This window comes from Pempheris klunzingeri, chromosome 7 (genome assembly GCF_042242105.1).
Source record: "Pempheris klunzingeri isolate RE-2024b chromosome 7, fPemKlu1.hap1, whole genome shotgun sequence".
Taxonomy (NCBI): Eukaryota; Metazoa; Chordata; class Actinopteri; order Acropomatiformes; family Pempheridae; genus Pempheris; species Pempheris klunzingeri.
The window spans coordinates 12,978,375-12,998,327 of NC_092018.1; the positions used below are offsets into that span (position 1 = coordinate 12,978,375).

Sequence of the window (19,953 nt, forward strand, 5' to 3'; positions counted from 1 at the left end):
TAGTCTCTCCTGCGTGTTGTGACTCTAGCCAGGGATCAATGGCTGGTTGGACATGCGATCGAATACCTGAACCACCTCACCTGGATCCTTGTGGACACAAAATAGCAGCATCTCTAGTCTGATCTCCCTCTAGATGTCTGATCCGTTCAACCCATCTCTATGGGTAACCGCAGGCAGCCACCCTGTGGAGGAAACTTATCTTGGCCTCTTGTGTCCACGATCTCATTCTTTTAGTCACCACCCAAAGCTCACGACCGTAGGTGACAGTTGGAACATAAACTGACATAAAGCTTCTCCTTCAGGCACAAAACAAGTGCAGTGCAGTGTACACAATTATATGATCCCAATAAAGGAGCTTGAAATGTTTAATTGAAGTGTATATGGAATATTTTTGCTTAATAAAAAATAATTGACAAAAAATAATGTCACTGATTTGTAGACAGAACAGGTTTTGTCAGTGTATATTGAAATATACCATGTTAACACTTTTCACTGTCCACGACCCTACAGAAGACGCTACATGGAGCTCATGTTATGGAAGGTGGCAAAATTCATTGTCAAGTTGGCCTCGGGTGCAATTATGCAAATTAAAGCACACTTGTCAGCAGTTGAAATACTTACTGGTGATACATGAAGGAGCAAACTAGAACAATGTTGAACCAAGTTGGAAAGCAAATGCATGTAGTTTGTCCATGTAGAGGTTAACACAGGTTTACTTTCGGTTTTCCAGGCTGGGTGACAATGAAACAAATAGTACAAGAAGCGTTCTCTAACATGTAGATGACTGCTCAAACACACACACAAGCATACTGGACACTGTGAGCTGTTTTTTCAATGTTTTTGTCTTGAATAGTTGTTTCAAACTAGTGGCAGTTACTGGTCGAAGCCACAAATTCCAATTGCAGGGCAATGTGATAACAATACATGCTTAAGTGTTCACTTTTTCTGCCAAACAGTTCTTTAGCAGCTACATTTCACTTCAGTCAGCTACTCAGCCTTTTTCTTTGTCTGTGTCTTTGTGCCACAGCACCTCCGGAAACAGAAACTACAGGTCTTGATGAAGAGGAGTAGGGAGAAGAGAACGATGGCGAGGAGGAAGGCCAGGACATCCAGGCTGTGATACTGGTACCAGGTGAGCTCGTGGGCCTGGACCCTCAGGTGCTTGGCCCCTTTGTTTCTCATGGTGAACTCGATCCAGAATACCGCCTCATCCAGAGGAGTCATTGGTCTGTCGTGGTGGATACTGGACAGCCACATGGCGTTTTCCTTGTACCTGTGAATGAGGATATGCAAGAGTGAAAATGTGGATTGATGTGTTCTGTATTTTTAATTTTTATGCTTTGCCACAGTAAGAAGAGGGATAAACTAGAAAAGGAGTTGAATTTTTCAGGATCATATATTTCAACACTTAAATCTCCAACAGGAAAGCCAGTATATGAGGAGGAAAGACCATCCAGTGGTTTTATAATCTCTTTGACTTTGAAACTCTGAGGAGGTAGTTGAACTATGTCATACTGCATTAGATAATGGCTTCTTTATGGCATGTCAACAATCTTGCTCCAGTGTTTTTCATGTGAACTCTCCATAAGGGCAGAATGGCAAGAATACACTTAAGAAATGGCAAAAAAATACCCTTAAACACACTAAATGAGGAAAGGTAAAGGAACTTACGATTTCTCATTGATGACAGCATTGAGTGCATCTCTAAGGTCCTCAGTCTTCATGAAGTTTAAGTCCACGATAAGTGCAGCTCCCTTAGCCTTCATGTGGACCATGTTGTCTGGCTGGTCAGCGAACATGGGGATGCCCACCATGGGAACGCCGTGGTAGATGGCCTCATAAATCCCATTTGTGCCGCCGTGAGTGATAAAAGCTCTGGTCTTTGGGTGACCTGATGAGGCACCAAAACATAATGAAACGTGTTACTTTCCCCAAACAAGACCGGCTGCTAAAGCAGTTCTTCTTACGTCTGATCACAATAAAGATGTATATGTGATATGATTGACGGGATTACTATTAACATATTCTAAACGGACGGGAGTACAACTTTAGCGTGTGCTAACTAATCTGCTTAGATGGTGAACATTCACTGGATGGATACCAGTTTATAGTGGATCATATTATGAATGTCACATCAAACTTTACTGCAATTTTCTTACTGTTTACTCGTGTGTCGCTTTTTTTTTTCTTTTAGGATTTTGTACTATCCAACAAAATGATAGATGAAAAAACAACGTGGTGGGTACCGTATTTTATTTAATAAACTAAAAGTCTGATGTATTACTATCCAAGGCATGCTCAGTAGCTTTTTAAAAGCTTTACTTACCCAGTAGGTCATTCTGAGGGATCCAGTCGTATAGTCTGGTGTTTGCACCCAGAGTCTGAGGTTTTTCCCCACTATATTTCCATAGCACCTACAAACATTTACACTTTTAGACTAAAACAGTGCTTGTTTTGCCATAAGATTCTGCATGGCAGTATATTACGCAATAAGGAAAAAGTCTTTAACAACTTCAATACTTTGATTTAGCAGAGTAACTCGAGGTTTTAGATACATTCAAATTCTACTCATCTAATTGAGATGAATCCATCAGTTAACATCATGTTTTAGTGTGTTAGATAACACCTAATACTGCAGTTTCAATCAGCAACTATTTTAAAACATTGTTGAATGCAAAGGCATCAGACATCTGTGCTAAATTATGCAGCTATATTGCTGTAAAATGAAACCTAAAAATCCTTAAAGCCATTAACGAAGAGTCTTTATAGTAGCTGCTTGCAACTGTATGCTGAAAATTGTCAGCAGAAATGTAAAAATACAAGCTATCTGCAGTTAATTTACTAAAACACGCAAAATGACAACAAAATACTCTCATAGTCAATATAAGTGTGTTTCAGGGTCATTCAAGGTGACTCCAGCTGGCACAAAGAAATCGTCCTCTGACCTTTTGTGGGATCTGAGCGAGGGCCGAGGCGATCATGTTCCCCTTCTCTGTGGTGATATTCTTGATGAATGACCCCAAAGTAAAGACCACAATGCCAGCGTCTCCAGAACTCTGCACAAACTCCTCCATATCCTGCAAGAGTAACATTACGGCCCTGCATTTTACTGACTCGTCGTTAAAGTCAGGAACACTGTGGAGGTGTAATAAAAGATCAACAGGCCCGTGGTAGTGGAGACAGCCCCACCTTTGGTAAAGGTTTAGCAGGTCTGCAGTGGATCCCACCAACAAATTTGAAGTTGGGGAGGAAAGGACGAGGGAAGTCGAAATCCCAGTAGGTTCGCATCAGCCAGATGTCTGCTCTACCCATCACCTCACAGGCACTGGTGGGAGTTCCTGTCGCAACGCAAAAGTAAAGGATGAAGGCTGACCATTGCAAAATATCACTAATCCTTGAGATGAGAAATTGTTGACAGAAGTGACAAATTAATCCAAAGTGGTCAAATTGTCATTGGAGTAAATGTGTCACACACACAGTGGTTCTTGAAGCTGAGTTGCTCACCTTTGACCTGGGAGTAATAATTATCTACTTTGCTCCAAAGAACATAATCTGACACAATATCCTGCAGTGCATAAAAGAGGAAGTTCCACATCCTCTCTGAGAAGTCCATCTTGTCGGTCAGTTTGCTCATAGCGCCGGGGACGTAGGAAGGTGGAGCAGGTAGCTGACCACAGTGTCTCTCCCAGTTATGTGCAAGGGAAAAGCGCAGGGAGAAGACCAGGGGGATGCCCAAAATCTCTGCTGTCAAGTCGCTGCCAGGGTAGATGGGGTCAGCCAGGAGAAGGTCATATTTTCCTTCCTTCAGCTTCTTCATGATGGTTTCAGATTTCAACACACCGTCCAAATACTTCAAAGAATACTGCAGCTCAACTGTCATCAGATCCATGTATTTGATGTACATCTGCAAGTAGTTCAGGTGATCGATCTCATACATGGAGAAGTGAAGGAACCTTTCCATCATCTCCTCCATTTCCTCCATTGAGACGGAGACATTGAAGGGTTCGTAGCGAAAGCGTGCAGGCTCACTGGTGGTCATGAACATCGACGTGCTCGGGATCAGAACAGTCACCTGGTGTCCTCTGTCGATCAGCGCCTCCAGCACAATCTTCATGTTAAGCCAGTGGCTGCCTTCAGTGTACCACACCAAAATGTTCCCTCCATTTGTGCTCCCTGTCACACAAAGTACCAGCAGGACACAAACAGACAGACGCTCCTCCAGCCTCATGGTGTCTGTTTGACAGGGGAAAGCCTGCTGTGAACCTTTTACAAAGGTTCTCCTAGACTAATAATCATTAACTAAACAAAGCTGAACTCTGGCTCACAGCTGCTTTCTTTTGCGTGATACAGTAGATAAAACACAGGCAAATGGTTAGAGGTAAAAGGTGATGGCTGTAAAGTTAAGTTAGTATTGAAAGATCTGTCCGAGAAATCAAGAGACTTGGGATCCCCAGATTTTCTTTGGTAGCTGTGGTGAGATGGAGAAGAATAACACAAAGATAATGTCTGCTTAATGGGTTTGGCCCCAGTTAAGCATTCTGAGGAAGATGTGCGCGTATTGGTGCCTTTGCGAGAGTTCCAGGGACTATATTTTTCACTAAGAAAAGGCTGGGGCCAACTATCTTGTCCAACACCCAGAGAAATTCATTCATTCACCTTTTTATCTACATGTTTTTTTTTTTTTTGTCTTTCCCTCACCAGTTTAATGTCCATGGCTCCCTCAGCCTGGATGGGTTTGTGTCGATGGGTTGGGCCATATATGACCACAGAAATTAAATTGCGTAAAAGTGAAATTACCGTAAATAATATAGCTTGTTTAATTGAAATGAATTAAAAATATCCATCCATCCATTTTCTGCCATTTGTCCAGGCCTGGTCTACACAAACTTTTCCATATCCTGCAAGAAGAGTCACATTATCTCAATATATTTTCATTGTTAAAGTCAGGAATACTGTGGCTGTGTTATAAAAGATCAATAGGCCTGTGATAGTAGAAACAACTCCACTTCTGGTCAACTGCTAAACCTTTTGAGGGTTTTGCCAGTAGTCCACATGTACCTTTCCCCAGCAATGTTTTCGAGCTCCTCTTTAAGGATCCTCAGGTGTTTAGTCTCTCCTGCGTGTTGTGACTCTAGCCAGGGATCAATGGCTGGTTGGACATGCGATCGAATACCTGAACCACCTCACCTGGATCCTTGTGGACACAAAATAGCAGCATCTCTAGTCTGATCTCCCTCTAGATGTCTGATCCGTTCAACCCATCTCTATGGGTAACCGCAGGCAGCCACCCTGTGGAGGAAACTTATCTTGGCCTCTTGTGTCCACGATCTCATTCTTTTAGTCACCACCCAAAGCTCACGACCGTAGGTGACAGTTGGAACATAAACTGACATAAAGCTTCTCCTTCAGGCACAAAACAAGTGCAGTGCAGTGTACACAATTATATGATCCCAATAAAGGAGCTTGAAATGTTTAATTGAAGTGTATATGGAATATTTTTGCTTAATAAAAAATAATTGACAAAAAATAATGTCACTGATTTGTAGACAGAACAGGTTTTGTCAGTGTATATTGAAATATACCATGTTAACACTTTTCACTGTCCACGACCCTACAGAAGACGCTACATGGAGCTCATGTTATGGAAGGTGGCAAAATTCATTGTCAAGTTGGCCTCGGGTGCAATTATGCAAATTAAAGCACACTTGTCAGCAGTTGAAATACTTACTGGTGATACATGAAGGAGCAAACTAGAACAATGTTGAACCAAGTTGGAAAGCAAATGCATGTAGTTTGTCCATGTAGAGGTTAACACAGGTTTACTTTCGGTTTTCCAGGCTGGGTGACAATGAAACAAATAGTACAAGAAGCATTCTCTAACATGTAGATGACTGCTCAAACACACACACAAGCATACTGGACACTGAGCTGTTTTTTCAATGTTTTTGTCTTGAATAGTTGTTTCAAACTAGTGGCAGTTACTGGTCGAAGCCACAAATTCCAATTGCAGGGCAATGTGATAACAATACATGCTTAAGTGTTCACTTTTTCTGCCAAACAGTTCTTTAGCAGCTACATTTCACTTCAGTCAGCTACTCAGCCTTTTTCTTTGTCTGTGTCTTTGTGCCACAGCACCTCCGGAAACAGAAACTACAGGTCTTGATGAAGAGGAGTAGGGAGAAGAGAACGATGGCGAGGAGGAAGGCCAGGACATCCAGGCTGTGATACTGGTACCAGGTGAGCTCGTGGGCCTGGACCCTCAGGTGCTTGGCCCCTTTGTTTCTCATGGTGAACTCGATCCAGAATACCGCCTCATCCAGAGGAGTCATTGGTCTGTCGTGGTGGATACTGGACAGCCACATGGCGTTTTCCTTGTACCTGTGAATGAGGATATGCAAGAGTGAAAATGTGGATTGATGTGTTCTGTATTTTTAATTTTTATGCTTTGCCACAGTAAGAAGAGGGATAAACTAGAAAAGGAGTTGAATTTTTCAGGATCATATATTTCAACACTTAAATCTCCAACAGGAAAGCCAGTATATGAGGAGGTAAGACCATCCAGTGGTTTTATAATCTCTTTGACTTTGAAACTCTGAGGAGGTAGTTGAACTATGTCATACTGCATTAGATAATGGCTTCTTTATGGCATGTCAACAATCTTGCTCCAGTGTTTTTCACGTGAACTCTCCATAAGGGCAGAATGGCAAGAATACACTTAAGAAATGGCAAAAAATACCCTTAAACACACTAAATGAGGAAAGGTAAAGGAACTTACGATTTCTCATTGATGACAGCATTGAGTGCATCTCTAAGGTCCTCAGTCTTCATGAAGTTTAAGTCCACGATAAGTGCAGCTCCCTTAGCCTTCATGTGGACCATGTTGTCTGGCTGGTCAGCGAACATGGGGATGCCCACCATGGGAACGCCGTGGTAGATGGCCTCATAAATCCCATTTGTGCCGCCGTGAGTGATAAAAGCTCTGGTCTTTGGGTGACCTTTATACGGTATCAAAAGTTATGAAGCGCACAGTGCATTCATAAATTCTTCACATTCCTTCACTTTTTTCACATTGTATGTTGAAGCTTTATGCTAAAACCGCTTAAATTGTTTTTTTCACTCTTTAATCTATACTCCATAGTGGCAAAGAGAACTTGCTTCCTGGCACCCGGCTCCTGTCCTCATGTTGCAACGCTGAATCAGAAAATGGCAATATACTTTCTCTAGCTGGCATCTGTGGACACCAGGATCTTGGACAAAAGGAAGAGGGCCTTATTTATTAAGGATATCTCTGTGCTTCGCCCTGTTTAGCTTTCCCTCAAACCTGACCAATCTCCCAGTCCCTGCCTCTTAAAAACACTCCCACACCATGAACCACCACCATGCTTCGCCATTGGGATGGTACTGTGCAGGTGATGAGGGGTGACTGGTTTCCTTCACGCATGAAAAGGTCAGTCTTGGTCTCATCAGACCAGAGAGTCTTGCTTCTCACAGTCTAAGAGTGCTTTTTTGAAAACTTCTAGCAGGTTTGTTTGTCTTTGAGGGGAGGCTCCTGTCTGGCCACTCTGCTATAAAGTACACATTAGTGGAGTGTTGCAGTGATGGTTGTCCTGCAAGAATCCTGCTTGTTCCATAGTTTTTCCATGTAGAATTATGGAGGCCACTGTGCTCTTGGGAACCTTCGATTGATCAGAAATGTTTTTGTGGCCTTCCCTCGACACAATCCTGTCTCTGCACTCTGCAAGCAGTTCCTTTTAACGCCACAGCTTGGCTTTTGCTCTGATATGCACTGTGAGACCCTTTTTATATAGACATGCGTGTGCCTTTTACACCTCAAAGATGATCAAGAGAAGTGGGAAGCTTCTGAGCTGAATTCCAAGTGCCATAGCAAAGTCTCTGATTACTTATATCAATGTGATATTTCATGTTTTTTCTTTATAATCTGCAAAAATGTCCAAAATCCTATTTGGGATTTTTGTTTTGTCAAACTAAATAATGCAATGAGCCTTATTGTCTAAAGCATGTTCAGTAGCCTCTATAAAAGCTTTACTTACCCAGTAGGTCATTCTGAGGGATCCAGTCATATAGTCTGGTGTTTGCACCCAGAGTCTTTGGTTTTTCTCCACTGTATCTCCACAACACCTACAAACATCAGTAAAAACACTTTAGACTGCCTTAGTGTTAATTTATGAAAGAGGTAAATAGATTTTTGTAACTTCATTACTTTTTCTTGGAAATGGTCGATCTTTGATTGTGGTTTTAGTTGTATATACAAAATCTGGCCAATATGATTTGTTCTAATTTTTAAAAGCCCCATCTCCAACCTTGGCTTTGATTGCATGCCAGCATAGTATAAAAGTAAATCTGAGACTTAATTACCTGTCCAAAGTTTAAGTTTAATCGGTTAACATTTTGTTGCCTTTATCTTTGTAATTTATATAGCATCACCTGATACCGCACTTTTAACCAGTGACTATAAAAAATAAAGTTGCATCAGACAATCACCAGTCAAATATTCATGAAGTTATTGTTAAAAACAAAACTGAAAAAGCCTCCTGGCCAAGGTCACTACTCAAGGAGACCTAAAATACTCCTTTGCTTGCAACCACAAAATTGTAATGTAACACTGACTAAAGAAAAGCATTTAATTGTTTATTTTGATGAATTTCCTATTGAGCTAGAGCTAGTCAAGTACCTGCAAGCTGTATCTCTCCCTGAATGAATGGCTGCCTAGTATACTGAAATATAAAAGTACAAGCAATCTGCAGTTAATTCTCCAGTTGGCACAAAGAAATCGTCCTCTGACCTTTTGTGGGATCTGAGCGAGGGCCGAGGCGATCATGTTCCCCTTCTCTGTGGTGATATTCTTGATGATTGACCCCAAAGTAAAGACCACAATGCCAGCGTCTCCAGAACTCTGCACAAACTCCTCCATATCCTGCAAGAGTAACATTACGGCCCTGCATTTTACTGACTCGTTGTTAAAGTCAGGAACACTGTGGAGGTGTAATAAAAGATCAACAGGCCCATGGTAGTGGAGACAGCCCCACCTCTGGTAAAGGTTTAGCAGGTCTGCAGTGGATCCCACCAACAAATTTGAAGTTGGGGAGGAAAGGACGAGGGAAGTCGAAATCCCAGTAGGTTCGCATCAGCCAGATGTCTGCTCTACCCATCACCTCACAGGCACTGGTGGGAGTTCCTGTCGCAACGCAAAAGTAAAGGATGAAGGCTGACCACTGCAAAATATCACCAAAGATAGTGACAGCCTGTGCCTATGGTATGAAATGGTACATACTTTGTCTCTTGAGTAGGTTGGTAGCATCGTTGTGAGTGTCATGTGGATGGAGGAAAGCAGACAGGGCTGTGCAGCTCATCTATCGTTGAACATCAACTAACTATGACCTCCACTGAGCAATAGAATACTTAAAACTGTTGCTCACTGCAGGTTATTCTTAGTTGATGTTCAACGACAGGTTGATAGACTGTCTAGAAACAACTGTCAGCATGTTTTTGTTGTTAGCTTACATGCTAACTAGCTTTGAAATGCATGGGCTCGATGAAATAACCTGGTGGAGCCGGTGTGGAGAGACAGCTTTCTATTAGAAATAGCTTCAAAGTACACTGAGAACTTTTGATTGTGTTTGGCTAGTGTTAAAACACACAACGGTACTTTTTACAGTAAGGGAACTGTAGGCTGTTGTACTTCAACAGCAACCCTTGTGACACAGATACAAAAGGTGATTCATATATGGGGTGTCTCTCTTCTATTCTGCCTCTGGTATCACCAATGCTTGAGATGAGAAATTGTTGTCATAAGTGATTTAATTTAAAAGAAACATTGCAACTAACCTAAAGCCGTTAAATTGTCATTGGACTTTGTGAGTAAAAATGTGTCACACCCAGTGGTTCTTGAAGCTGAGTTACTCACCTTTGACTTGGGAGTAATATCTATCAACTTCTTTCCAAAAAGTATTATCCATCACAATATCCTGCAGTGCATAAAAGAGGAAGTTCCACATCCTCTCTGAGAAGTCCATCTTGTCGGTCAGTTTGCTCATAGCGCCGGGGACGTAGGAAGGTGGAGCAGGTAGCTGACCACAGTGTCTCTCACAGGTATGAGCAAGGGAAAAGCGCAGGGAGAAGACCAGGGGGATGCCCAAAATCTCTGCTGTCAAGTCGCTGCCAGGGTAGATGGGGTCAGCCAGGAGAAGGTCATATTTTCCTTCCTTCAGCTTCTTCATGATGGTTTCAGATTTCAACACACCGTCCAAATACTTCAAAGAATTCTTTAGGTTCTCCTTTATCATATCCATGAATCTGACGTAAATCTGCAAGTAGCTCAGGTGATCGATCTCATACATGGAGAAGTGAAGGAACCTTTCCATCATCTCCTCCATTTCCTTCATTGAGACGGAGACATTGAAGGGTTCGTAGCGAAAGCGTGCAGGCTCACTGGTGGTCATGAACATCGACGCGCTCGGGATCAGAACAGTCACCTGGTGTCCTCTGTCGATCAGCGCCTCCAGCACAATCTTCATGTTAAGCCAGTGGCTGCCTTCAGTGTACCACACCAAAATGTTCCCTCCATTTGTGCTCCCTGTCACACAAAGTACCAGCAGGACACAAACAGACAGACGCTCCTCCAGCCTCATGGTGTCTGTTTGACAGGGGAAAGCCTGCTGTGAACCTTTTACAAAGGTTCTCCTAGACTAATAATCATTAACTAAACAAAGCTGAACTCTGGCTCACAGCTCCTACAGTACATAACACATCCAACCCAAGCAGGAGATTAGAGGTAAAAGTTAATGGCTGTAAAATTTACAGTCTGTATTAAAAAAACAAGAATAATCTCTGACCTGTACTCTACAGACTTCAGATCCCCAGATTCTACTTGTTAGCTGTAGAGAGATAGAGTAGAAAAACAGAATGGAGTAAGGATTTCTGTTAAATGGGCTTGGACACACTTGCATAATCTAGGGAAGTTGTGTCTGCATGTGGGTGCCTGTGCAAGAATTCCCCTGCATATCACTCAAGCGTAGGAGGGACGTGGTGTTTGTTTTATGGGAAGTGAATGTATGCATGTTGTGATTTTATGATTGCTAGTGTGTGTTAGGCTCAAATTGCTAAGAGGATCTGTTTTAAAGGCACATTTTAGAAGTACTTTACCTTTTTTTTTTTTTTCCAGTTGGGATATTTTTAGCCACACTAGCGCTAATAACTACACTCACATTGGATGAATTGGAATGAATTCAGTAAAGTCTGACTTGATGTCCCCTGACCTTTGCCAGCCAGAGGTTGACATCGATGCTTTTTACTGATATGTTCCGACAGCCATGAAATTTCAATAAATCCAATAGTGGTGAGGATGACTCAAAGTGACATTCTTTAAATATTCATGCAGTGCCACCAGCAGATCAAAATTCCAGTAAAACATCCTCTAGATTGGTTGGCACAAGATTTTGTACGGATATCTGTGCATCCCAGTCGACGTGTAGGCCAACTATTGCCTTTGGTGAGCCTCTGACTTTTCCTTGAGTTTGACACCTGTGGTTTTCCTTTTGACATTAATAGTTTTAAGTAAGAGTTAAAACAGAGTAAGAAAAAAAACATTACATTTTTTCCCATAGACCTTTCTCATCATTACTCTTTCATTTATTTTTACAAATCTATAAACAGAACCACACACACACACAAACAGGAAAAACAAACAAGTAAATGAAACTGAAAAAAGAAACAGGTGAGGGATTGTTGGGAACATGGTTTTCAGTTAAATGTTTCTACAAGTGCTAGTTCATCAGGATGAATTGCAATAACTTAGAAACATTTCCACTTTGTCCAATACTTGGGGTTTATAACTAAGCCAGTGGCATTCCCATCAGGCTCGGCTGTACTTTGTAATTTGAAAATGTTATGGATGCTAAACACGCTGAACTAAGTAGCTGAACCTCAACCTTGCACCTGCTAAACATCAGCGCATTAGCAGTGTCATTGTGAGCATGCTGGCGTTAGCCTTTAGCTCACAGCCCACAGCCTCACAGAGCTGCTGGCGTGGCTGCAGACTCTTGTTTTAGAGATGTATCTATCGGGAGAAAGAGGCAGCTGATTTCAGAAACCGGCTGGGGCCACAGGGGTCAGCGCGGTGTGAATATTCGGGAGGCGGGGGTTGTCGACCGTGCCTTTGGGAACTAGTAGAGTAGAGGCAGGGTTGTTGTTGGGAAATGTCACCTCCGACTGTTTGGGCGTCTAAATCTTACTCTGGGTGCTTTGGCCCCCTCATTAACATTGTAGATTCCTTTTGACGCTGGATTCAGGAGCGTCTGGAAAAACAATAAGCATTTGAATATTGAATTCAAAGCCCTGTTGAGGGAGTCAGCGGCCATTCAGAGTGTGTAAGTGTACTGTTTGGTCCTCAGACCTCCCCTGGTGGTACAGAGGCTGTGAGAGAGAAATGAATTGTAGGTGTATGCATACAAAATAGCAGAAATCATTGAGTCTAACTGTGCATTTTGCTCTTGTATTAAAATTTCTGAGGAATTCAACCCTCTACTCTTCCTTCTTTACATTCCTGCTACTTCCTCTCCTTCCGTCCTCCTTCCTCGCTCTGTCTTTCCACCACAGGCTAAGGGTTACAGCGTATTGCTTTTTGAAGTAGACATTTGCATAATCAGATTAGGATGCGTGATTGTCAGTGGGCTCCCCCATCAGAGGGTGCTCCAGAGGAGAGAGGGTGCTGTCCAGCCCAACAATGGATGACTCCCCTCCTCTCTCTTACCCTCCAACCAGCCTGCACCTGCATCCCACCCACCCATCCGAGCCGCAGGTCGGCCGCGGCGACAGTCCACGCTTGGACTCGCAGCCGTGGAAAGGCGAGAGAGAGGGGGAGAGAGAGCGAGAGGAAAGGCGAAGGAGGAGGGGGAGTTCGAGTGCATGACGGGAGTGGGAGGGCAGGGGTTGAGCTGAGATATTTAAACATGCAGAGTGTGAATTGGCTTTAAGGGGATAAAGAGCTCAGGGCCTATCGGTTGGCACCCAACTCCAGAAATTCTTTTTCATGGGCGCCTCAGCCGGGAGAGCGAGGGGCTGCCTGCACTGATCTGGTCCATTGTGATAACAGATTCAGACAGTGTGCTAGACGCTGATAAGGAAATGTGCTCTCAATAGACGATTACCCACATACTTGGGAGAGAATAGTCAATCAGGCAAATATACTTGGTGGAGGGAATGAGAAGCGTACAGATTTGTTATTATTTTCAATGCAGGGTTTCATAATCCTGCTAGAAAGTTGAGGTCAGAGTAATGCTCATACTGTGATTGGGCAATTTGTGTGAATAAGGTGTATCAGCAAAATGCATTTCTCAGCCTGACGGCATGTGTGCACAAGCTGCCACGTGCCTTCCTATCCAGTTTCAAACTATGACTGAATAATTGAACATGAAATAGATCAGAACATTCAAAGAAGTAAAGAGTTATTTTGATATTGTGTCCCATATTACCAGGATAATCAGCTAATAATAACCACAGCAGTTTTATTTGATGTTATTTCAGGTCACCATGAAATTGCTAAATTCACCGTGAAATTGCACAAGAGGTAAATACCTCCCAGATTCATGGTGTGTGAGAGGCAGACTGCTGCTGCAGAGCTGTTTTCCCTCTCCCAGGACAATATGATTTATGTAGTATTTTTGCAGGATTACAAAGAGTCACCTGTCAGTTCCCACAGACCTCCAGTCAGTGTGTCCAGCTGCCCTGTGCTCCGTTTACACACCATTAGCCAGAGTTTAACAGCCGGGGTGAAAGCGCTCAGACCAACTCGGTGTTTACTCTTCAGCTCAGCTAGTTGCAGCCTTTTGCCCGAAAATGGGGAACGTTTTCTGCAGCCACAATAGGCGATTAAACATGCAAATGTCTGACCTCGGTTCGAATCACTGCCAAACAAGGAGAGGAGTGCAAACAAAACTTATGATATTGGAGCCAGAGCTGAAACAAATAGTCCCCTAATCAGTTTGTCAACTGACAGAAAATTAATTTTGATAATCTATTAACTGTTTAAACCATTTACTCATCAACAAGACCAAATATTTGCTGGAGGCAGCCTCTCTAGCCTGAGGATATGCTGCTTTTCCCTGTTTCTCATCATTTTAAACTGAATATCTTTGTGTTTTTGGACTGTTGGTCTGACAAGTAATTTTAAAGCACTTTGGACTCTAGGAAATAATAAAGACATCTATGCACTGTTCTGTCATTTTATAGACTTTCAGATTAGTTAATTGATTAACTGACAATATGATTTGATGGTGTTTCTCATAAGAAAAAATATCTTATTTAATTGCAGCACATTTACAGTAACATTTTGTACGTTATGAAGTTGAATTTAAGCATTTCCAATTTCCATTAATTAGACTTTAACAGGAAATAATTGGTGGATTTATCATTTTCTCGTCTTCAAGTAATTCACGCCTGTTAAACTTGACAATTATGACAGTAACAAAGTAACATTTTCTTAGAGAAAAACTCCATCTGCATGTTGGCCAACTGGACAGTGTTTGACTCCAGAGTGACCGCTGACCTCGGGGTCACAAGTTAAGCTGAGCGCTCGTCCCTGAGGCCTGTGGTCAGTGGACGGAGAGCAGAGGTCAGCTCTGTGTCCACACGGCCATCACAGGGCTCGGGGGCAAACGCTTCTGGGCTTATTGAGCACAAACAAAGAGACAGCAGCTCTACTCTTAACTTCAGCTCCGTTGTGTTTTTACATGCTGTGAAATAACTTGCAGTTTAACGGTGTGCTCCTAATCTACATTATAGTATTAATTGTATACAGTTTATAGTAATTGGCCTAGTATGAGCTGTCATGATGCTGCATCTTACCTGAACAGTACACTGCTTTTGCAGGTAGGTAAAAAATGACCATTTTAAACCAACAGAAAATTATACAGTATACGCCAGTGCATGTCAAACTGACTGAGGATTATTTCCAAGGATTTAATTGTTTTTTTTGTTTGTTTTTTTCTTGTATATATGTATTTATTTATTTATTTGTTTGTTTTATTCTTTCCAGTTCTGAGCAGCTCTTTCATTTTCTTTGTGCACTGCATCGTGGAACACTCGAGTCCATCAACAGCACACTCAAAAATCAGGTGTTTTATAATAGCTGCCGACTGTGTTTGTGCATGCTTACTCTTATCATTTTTTTCAGCGTAAACACAGTACCGCTCATTACATGCTCAGATGTAGTAAATAGTGTAGGAGCCACTCAGAAATTCAGTGTTGGTTTACTCTAAAATGTTTCCTGCTCTTAGTATGTGTGCTGATGCTGAGTGAAAAGATTCATGAAGTGTGTTATTAAGAAATCATTTATTAAATAAATAACATACTATATATTCACAAGCAAACCAAAATAACTTACAAAAGAGGTATCAGATAAGATAAGTAGAACACTCTTCACAGTACACAATCAATTCATAATCTTTGGCCATATGACATGCGCATTTTACAAAAACTCAAAAGAAATCACATTAAAATAAGAAGATATTTGTGTGGTGTAGCATGTGATTACTGAGAGAGGATTGTCAGTTTTGTCAAAATTCCTCTGCCCAAGTATCTCAAGTCGGTAAAGGACAAATACTGAACATTGTTAAGTAAACAGGAAGTCTTTCTCACAACAGATTCTTCATATAACCTTCACAGATGAAAATAAAGGTCAGATTTAGTCTTTTCAGGAAAAAACAGCATGTTAATTTCAAGAAGGAAAGAAAAAGTGCCCTTGGCTATTTTGAGACGATTGCAGTCTTGAGAATTGGCTGAGCCATTATCTATTCAAATGCTTTGCTGAATCTATCACTGAGAAATGAGAAATTCCTTAATCCCCTCCATTTTCCTCATCGGCAAAAAACACCCTCTCATTGCAAAACTAAATTAGTTCCAGGTGGCCGCCAACAAGGAATATTAACATGAAGACACGAGGGGAATATTGTACATCCAGGTTTTAAACATCCATGCAAAATACAAATTAATTTTCACCCGCAAATCATATTTCAACACTGATCAGCGTGGAGGCTGCGGTCACATGTTCGGCCACGTTTGGAGTCCACGAATATCACACAATGTTGCAGCTTCTGCATTGAAACACGAGTCACACACGCGTGACGAATGCAGAAACGAAAAAGGAGTCTTGGCGAAGGACAAGATCAGTTTTTAAACCCAGGAAAAGGGTCAGAAAGTCCACTGGACAGTTTCCTTCTTTTGTACTTTGTGGCTGCGGCTCTACCAGGCCTCTGAGCTGTCACAGCTGGATCCAGGCGATGGGACGTCTGTGTCACTGGTCAGGGCCCAGGGGTGCGGAGGGGAGTGCAGTTGCTCCATGTTTCCTCTGAGGAAGGTGAGCAGAGCGGCAGGCGAGTGGCTGGCCGGCTGACCGCTCTGACTCTCCAGCAGCTGCACCAGGAAGTTGATGTAGCGCATTGCCAGACGCAGGATTTCGTTCTTGCTCAGCTTCTTCTCAGGAGGATGGGTGGGGATGAGCTTACGGAGCTCGGCGAAGGCCGTGTTGACGTTGTGCTGGCGCCAACGCTCCCTCGTGTTGGTGAACACCTTCCTGGTCATGGTGCCGAGCTGAGCTGCAACGATTAGTGGAATAATCGATTAGCTGATTTACATGAAGTTAATCAGCAGCTATTTTGTTAATCAAATAATCGTTTTTTTTTTTTTTTTTTAAGCAAAATGCCAAATATGCTGATGTTCCAGCTTCTTAAATGTGAAGATTTTATGCTTGTCTTCATCATGCATGATTGTAAACTGAATATCTTTGAGTATTTGACTCTTTATTGGACTATCTGAAGACGTCACCTTTGGAATTTTTCACATTTTTTGGACAAAACGATGAAACTATAATATGAAATGAAGATGAATGAAAATAATCCTGCTGCTGATTTGACTGACTGGAAGGAGAAAATGGACTTAATGTATGTCAGGAGGGAAACTGACAACCTTACAGTAGTTTTTCTTTTCCCAAATCTTATAGATATTGATGGAAATTATTTATCAAATCCTATGAGATCATTTATCAGAATTTAATTTGTTGTTTGCTGCTTTGTTCTGCAAAGTACAACCCTCATATTTTATACTGAAGAGGTTTTCTGGCTCATACCAGGCGTTCACCCCCTACAGTATTTGGAGTTTATAAGCAATAGATAAACTTTCAACAAATGGTTTATGAGACACTATAATGTAGTTGTGGCAAGATATTTTTCAACAGCTCCTCCTGTGGTGCCTCATAAGTGGTGTAATAATACAAAATGTATTTTCATATGAGGTTATAACTGTTGACAAATACTGCATTTAACACTTAATAATGTATAATACAACTACATTACAATGTATTATGAACCATTTATTAAATATTTATAAAGAGCCGTTAAATGCTAAATTAAAGTGATACCAGATTTGTCTTTAAGATGCTCTGTGGTTAAATAAAGACAAACTTAAAACATCGTCTATACACAGATAATTTGATCTTCCACTTAATGCAAGATCTGTATAAATGCACATAATTTATTTACCATTACACTATACCTGCAAGAAAAGAGTACATGATATCTCCTCGTATTAAATAATTATTTGCTTGATCAGGGTGGAAACGCACAGCCTCAAGGGGGGAGAAAAATCCGTCAATATTCCACCAAAATCTCACCTGTATGTGTGAAGAAATGTGCAGAAGATCTCAGTTGCAGAGTTGTTCTCCACAGGTCATCAGAGTGTCCAGGAGCCCGGCGTGAACGTCCACTCAGTTACGTCTCCTCATGCTTGCTGAGAGATCCTTATGGGCGAGAGGACAGGAGAGAATGAAAGAGAGAGAGAGAGAGTATGAGGGAGGGAGGGATGGGGAACAGAGAGAGAGTAGGGGTGAGACTGCTGCATGCTCGCATCCCACATTTTATAGCAGGGTGAACCCTATTGTGTGACGTGTGCTGTCGTGGAGCCTCTGTGTCATTGTGTGTGGTTGGTGTTAACTGAGGGGTGATTGTTAAAACACACCCCTCCTCCCCTCCATCACTTAGAGCCAGTGGATGTGGCTTTATGATCACATTGTCCATAAGTCATCACTTTTTCCATAGGTGCTCCTGTGCAATATTTAAAGGGATTCTGGGTCTTTTTTTGCGTGACTCAACAGCCTTTTAAGTGACTATTTGTGCTGCTTTTATGATTCATTGCTCATTTAATCCTTGAAGGTTTGCACTAAAGGTGACAAATAAATTCCCATTGATGTGAAACTGAGACGTTCATCTCTCTGATCCTTCTCTTACTGCTGTGGACACTTGTTCCTTTCTGTTTCTCTGACATTAGGCATGGACAACCCACCATCCCCTCCGCTGTGGAAAAGACCTTGATATCACTGGCTGCTCTGCTATTGAATTCAGCCTGATTGGGCCACAAAAGGTAAAAATACCATATCCAGATTGACAGTGGAACAATATGGGTTTTGTTATGACTATGGTAATCTTGTTGAGCCATTCCAAGGGGCCACACATAAATTACAGAGGAAACAGGGAGAGCACGCCGTCCTGACTCACCTCTATCCAACCACTCCCACTCCCCTTCTCTGCCTCCCACTTTCAACCTCCCTTCAGATAAAAAAAAAAAAAAAAAAACAAGTCTAGTTTAACCAATTGTCACTGTTCTTTTTACACCCTTCAAGTGTTGTTTCAAAGACGCAGCCTTCCATAAAAGTCTCTGTGTGGAGTAGGAATTTACATAATCCGATTAGGGGCTGGGATTAGCCCCGGGCCTGGAGAACAGGCCCGATGGGGGCCGTTTTCTGAATCGGCCATTCATGGGCCCTGCTGCACGTCCAAGAGGCTGCACCTGCAGGACGAGCATCGCTGCTCTCTGGCTCCAACCGGCCTCCACTGCAGGCTGAGGGTCTGCAGACGCACTGTTGGATGCTTTGGCCAGTCTGTTGACTTATAGCGCATCTACAAAGGTCAGGTGGAGATTATACCTGACTAATTGTAATTTATCCACCATTCAGGTTGGGGCTGAAGGCAGAATAAGCGTGTCAAGTTATGAGGCTTCTTGCAGAATTAGTTATGTTGACTTAGGTGTATCATTTTGCACACCTAAGCCAAGTGTGAGAGTGTGTGTATGACAAAATGAGATGAGTCACAAAGCCGGTCTCATGAGGCCCAGTCTGACAGCAAGGAGCTTAAATGACTGAAGTTACTGCTGTATTTTTATTTCATTAATGCAGTATATTAGACTGATATCTGCAGACAGTACTGAACTGACCCTGCAGCTTCACTTTAGAGCTACAACAACTAGTCGAATAATTGATTAGTTTATCAACAGTAAATTAATTGGCAACTATTTCGATTAATTGAAGCGAAAATACCAAATATTTCTTGTTTTCAGCTTCTCAAATGTGAAGATTTGCTGCTTTTCTTAGTCCTACATGTACCTCATTAAATGAATATCTCTTGTGTTTTGTGTTGGTCGACTGAAACAACAACAACCTATGAGTAAATCTTTTTGAGCTGTGGGACATTAAAACGGGCATTTTTCACTATTTTCTTACGGTTTAAAGAGAAAATGATTCATCGGTTAACCAAGAAATTGATCAGCAGATAAATCAATAATAATCATTAGTTGCAGTTTTAGATGTAGAGTTCATGGCTACAGATTTACACTGCTGTGTTTATACTGGCTAATCGACTTTTGTCCATCTGGCAGTTCAAATAAAATAACAAAACACAACTCAAGCGCCAGACAACAATAATAGCAGTGTGAATACCCAAACAGTAAGATACAGTAAAACACGTTGATAAATCCATAAATATCTGATTAGTATTATTGTTTTTTTATTGTAAATCAATAAATAAACAATAACATTTGGAGTCCCAATAATAACTTGAATGTTTAGTTACGATTTGTCCCATCTTAAACCTGTTCACCTTGGTCACAGGA

At 41.8% G+C, this 19,953-nt stretch overlaps 2 protein-coding genes across 3 annotated transcripts; both read right to left on the reverse strand.

The window, feature by feature from the left end:
* Positions 1 to 445: 445 nt before the first annotated feature.
* Positions 446 to 10,969, reverse strand: LOC139203778 (UDP-glucuronosyltransferase 2A1-like). 2 transcript variants are annotated; one of them, XM_070833653.1, is made up of 8 exons: positions 10,854 to 10,969; positions 9,926 to 10,654; positions 3,505 to 4,131; positions 3,190 to 3,338; positions 2,946 to 3,077; positions 2,327 to 2,414; positions 1,672 to 1,891; positions 446 to 1,273 (listed from the first exon to the last, which is right to left on the reverse strand). In XM_070833653.1, exons 2-8 carry the CDS (start codon positions 10,647 to 10,649, stop codon positions 988 to 990), a joined length of 2,226 nt encoding a protein of 741 aa, XP_070689754.1. In that variant the 5' UTR covers positions 10,650 to 10,654; positions 10,854 to 10,969; the 3' UTR covers positions 446 to 987. The 2 variants fall into 2 exon arrangements, with proteins under 2 accessions (XP_070689754.1, XP_070689753.1); XM_070833652.1 differs by lacking the exons at positions 446 to 1,273; positions 1,672 to 1,891; positions 2,327 to 2,414; ... (1 more) ...; positions 3,190 to 3,338; positions 3,505 to 4,131 and adding exons at positions 5,553 to 6,378; positions 6,776 to 6,995; positions 8,052 to 8,139; positions 8,804 to 8,935; positions 9,048 to 9,196 and having other exon boundaries at positions 10,854 to 10,968.
* Positions 10,970 to 16,257: 5,288 nt separating this feature from the next.
* tal2 (T-cell acute lymphocytic leukemia 2) lies at positions 16,258 to 16,596 on the reverse strand. The gene has a single exon (XM_070834541.1). The coding sequence runs from the start codon at positions 16,594 to 16,596 to the stop codon at positions 16,258 to 16,260; it is 339 nt and encodes a 112-aa protein (XP_070690642.1).
* Between the last annotated feature and the right edge of the window lie 3,357 nt (positions 16,597 to 19,953).